Here is a 2,713-nt window from a genome sequence, read left to right as displayed (position 1 = left end):
TTTCCTGCTGTATAGTTGGCAACCCACAAGTAGAGCATACATTAAAACATATTCTCGACACCAGAGTTTGCTAAAACATTTAGCCACAAACAAAAAAATTTTAATTCCTGCTCATGAAAAATACACAGAAACTCTTAGTTACTTTTGAATATAATATTTTTTCGAGTCAGTTCCTAAAATTTCTGTTTATGATCATATTCTAAGCTACTCCTGCAGAAACTATATATAATTGAGTATAGATGTCTACAACTCCCTTACCAAATACTACTCTTTCGACTATTTCTTATAGTTGTTGAAAAGTTTCTTCATCACTTCTATCAATGCTTGATCATCCAACTGTGAGAGCACAAACAAACAGTGGGTAAAGTGTTGCTTCTATTGTACTTTTTAGTTTGAATTTTATTATCCTCTTTTGATTTCAGTAAAGATTAATAAAAAAAAATTGGGGTTATTCAAAAAGATTTTGCTAGTTGCAGAGAAACTTACTGTTCCTTGCTAATTCCAATAATCACTATCAATCAATCATAATTATCTTAGATAATGATATGACAATTAGGTTTTTCAAAGGTAAACACCAACCAAGATTCAACGCCAACAAAGTAAGACTTGTAAACTTACATATATCATCAACTTTTCAAACTGATACAATCCAGCGAAGACTCACATACATGCATCTTTAAGCAAGTCCAGTACCTGTCAAAGAAACAAGTAGACCAATTGAGAGATCAAGATTCATGTTTCCATGTGAGCTTTGTCCTAACAAAACAGATCAACCAGGAATCTAAGATGTTTTTAATAGAATTAACTGACCGAACAGCCTGACTAATGAGACTACAAGAACTAATTAAGATGCTGCACATTAAGAGATGTTCTTCTGATGAACTCTAATTTTGCTGTTACACAATCTTGTATAAAATTAAAGCTTATTATTAAAGACGAAAATGGCATAAGGGTTTCTAACCTCCTCCATCGATTCCCATCTCCGAAGCTCTCATCATCTCTGAACCTCCAAGATTTGATATACCCCGCATTCTCCGATCTTCCAGTTGTCATTATAGCCTGATGCGAACTGAAAGAGAAGCTCGGTGGAAGTCACATCCTCTGCTTCAACTTCAAATGTGTAGATATGCTTTGTTAAAAGTGGATCTATGAAATGGCCGCATAGTTTACACAGAACTTCGAGATCAATCTGTTTGTCCATGATCTTTATATATACAGACATCCAACCATGATCATAAACCGTTTCTTCATTAGTTTTAACCAGGATGAAGCAAGCCTTAAATCTCAAAGATTTGGGAAGAGATGACTCATTCAACTTAATTGTCAAGGAACCCTCAGCAGTAGCTCGGTGATTGAAGCAGGCAGGCACTTGTGTACCTGGTAACACCGCATAATCCGAAGTCGATGTGTGCATGATGAGATCTCTGGCTTCTTGATTCAGTTTAAAGCAGTTCATGAACTTCAAACGTATCTCCGGATTGTTAAAGGAACAATCCAGTCTCTCAAGAGACTGGCAATTGTATGCAGTTATGTCATATAGGGAATCTGAAAATTGGGGGAGTGATACCAGATTCTTGCAGTTGTGGAGTCTAAGTTTACGTAAACGAGACATTTCCTTGACCCATGGAACAACTTCTTGTATATCTTCGTTCAACTGCAGCTCCGTGATGATGTCAAGAGCATGCGGGAATTCCTTAAGGCTTTCAAAGTATGAAATATGAAACTGAGAAAGACCAGACCACGACCTGATAGACAAAGGAACTTCTTTTATTGATGTTCCTGTGAGCCACAGATCCTTAATGTGTGTGGAGATCTCAGGAAAACTTTTCAACTGCGAGCAATCTGTGAGATTAAGATGCCAGAGAGATTTCAAGTTGATGTTGGTTGGAAGAGCCTCTAGCTTTGAGCATCCTCTCATTGTCAAATAATACAATCGCTGAAGGTTCCCTATAGAGGAAGGAAGATCCACCAGATTTGAGCAGTCAGATAGATTCAAATCTTCGAGATTAGTGAGATCTCCAATAGAGGAGGGGAGATTCACGAGACTTGAACATCCACTAACATTCTAATACTTGAGATTTTTGGCAGTTCCAATAGAATGAGGTAGCTCCACGATAGAAGAACAATTGCTTAGAGTCAATTTCTTGAGATTAGTGGCATTGATAGAAGACGGAAGTTTCACAAGACTTGAACAATTACCAAGATCCAATTCCTCAAGTTTATTTGCATTCCTAAGTGAGGGAATCTCCACAAGATTTAAGCAATTAGAGAGGTCTAATACCTCGAGATTGGTCAAATTGTCAATAGGACAAGGGATTTTCACCAGCTTTGAACAATAAGAGAGACTTAGTTCCTTGATATTGGTAATAGAAGAAGAAAGCTCTTCAAGATTTGAGCAACCTGAGAGTTTTAATTTTTGAAGATTGATCAAATTCTCAATAGAAAAAGGGATTTTCACCATCTTTGAACACTTAGAGAGATTTAGTTCCCGGAGATTGGTTGCATTCCCAATAGAAGAAGGAAGCTGCACTAAACTTGAGCATCCTTGGAGATTTAACTCTTCAAGATTAGTGGCAGTTGAAAGATCAGGAAGTGCTTTCAAATCTTTAGAATAAGACAAATCCATCCACCTAAGATTTTTAAATTGCTGCATTGACACACACAATAAGAAAATGTTGATACGATTACCTTATAAAGTTGTAGTTTGTAAACT

General features: G+C 36.6%; 2 protein-coding genes across 2 annotated transcripts in view; both read right to left on the bottom strand.

Moving 5' to 3' along the window:
- The window catches only part of LOC17887200 (probable disease resistance protein RPP1), a 50,913-nt gene that overhangs the window by 37,082 nt on the left and 11,118 nt on the right, over window positions 1-2,713 (bottom strand). The window contains exons 6-7 of the mRNA XM_023783514.1: window positions 619-693; window positions 259-336 (exon numbers count right to left, since the gene is read on the bottom strand). The gene's annotated coding sequence lies outside the window, so the exon portion shown is untranslated. The remainder of the gene's footprint in view (window positions 1-258; window positions 337-618; window positions 694-2,713) is intronic.
- Window positions 995-2,713, bottom strand: part of LOC17887535 (probable disease resistance protein RPP1) — a 5,395-nt gene continuing 3,676 nt past the window's right edge. Inside the window, 2 exon segments of the mRNA XM_006293227.2 lie at window positions 995-2,235; window positions 2,515-2,647. Coding sequence (XP_006293289.2) covers window positions 995-2,235; window positions 2,515-2,647 — 1,374 coding nt within the window.

The sequence above is a fragment of the Capsella rubella genome, unplaced genomic scaffold (genome assembly GCF_000375325.1).
Source record: "Capsella rubella cultivar Monte Gargano unplaced genomic scaffold, Caprub1_0 scaffold_5, whole genome shotgun sequence".
Taxonomy (NCBI): domain Eukaryota; kingdom Viridiplantae; phylum Streptophyta; class Magnoliopsida; order Brassicales; family Brassicaceae; genus Capsella; species Capsella rubella.
This window is presented reverse-complemented; position numbering and strand designations above follow the sequence as displayed.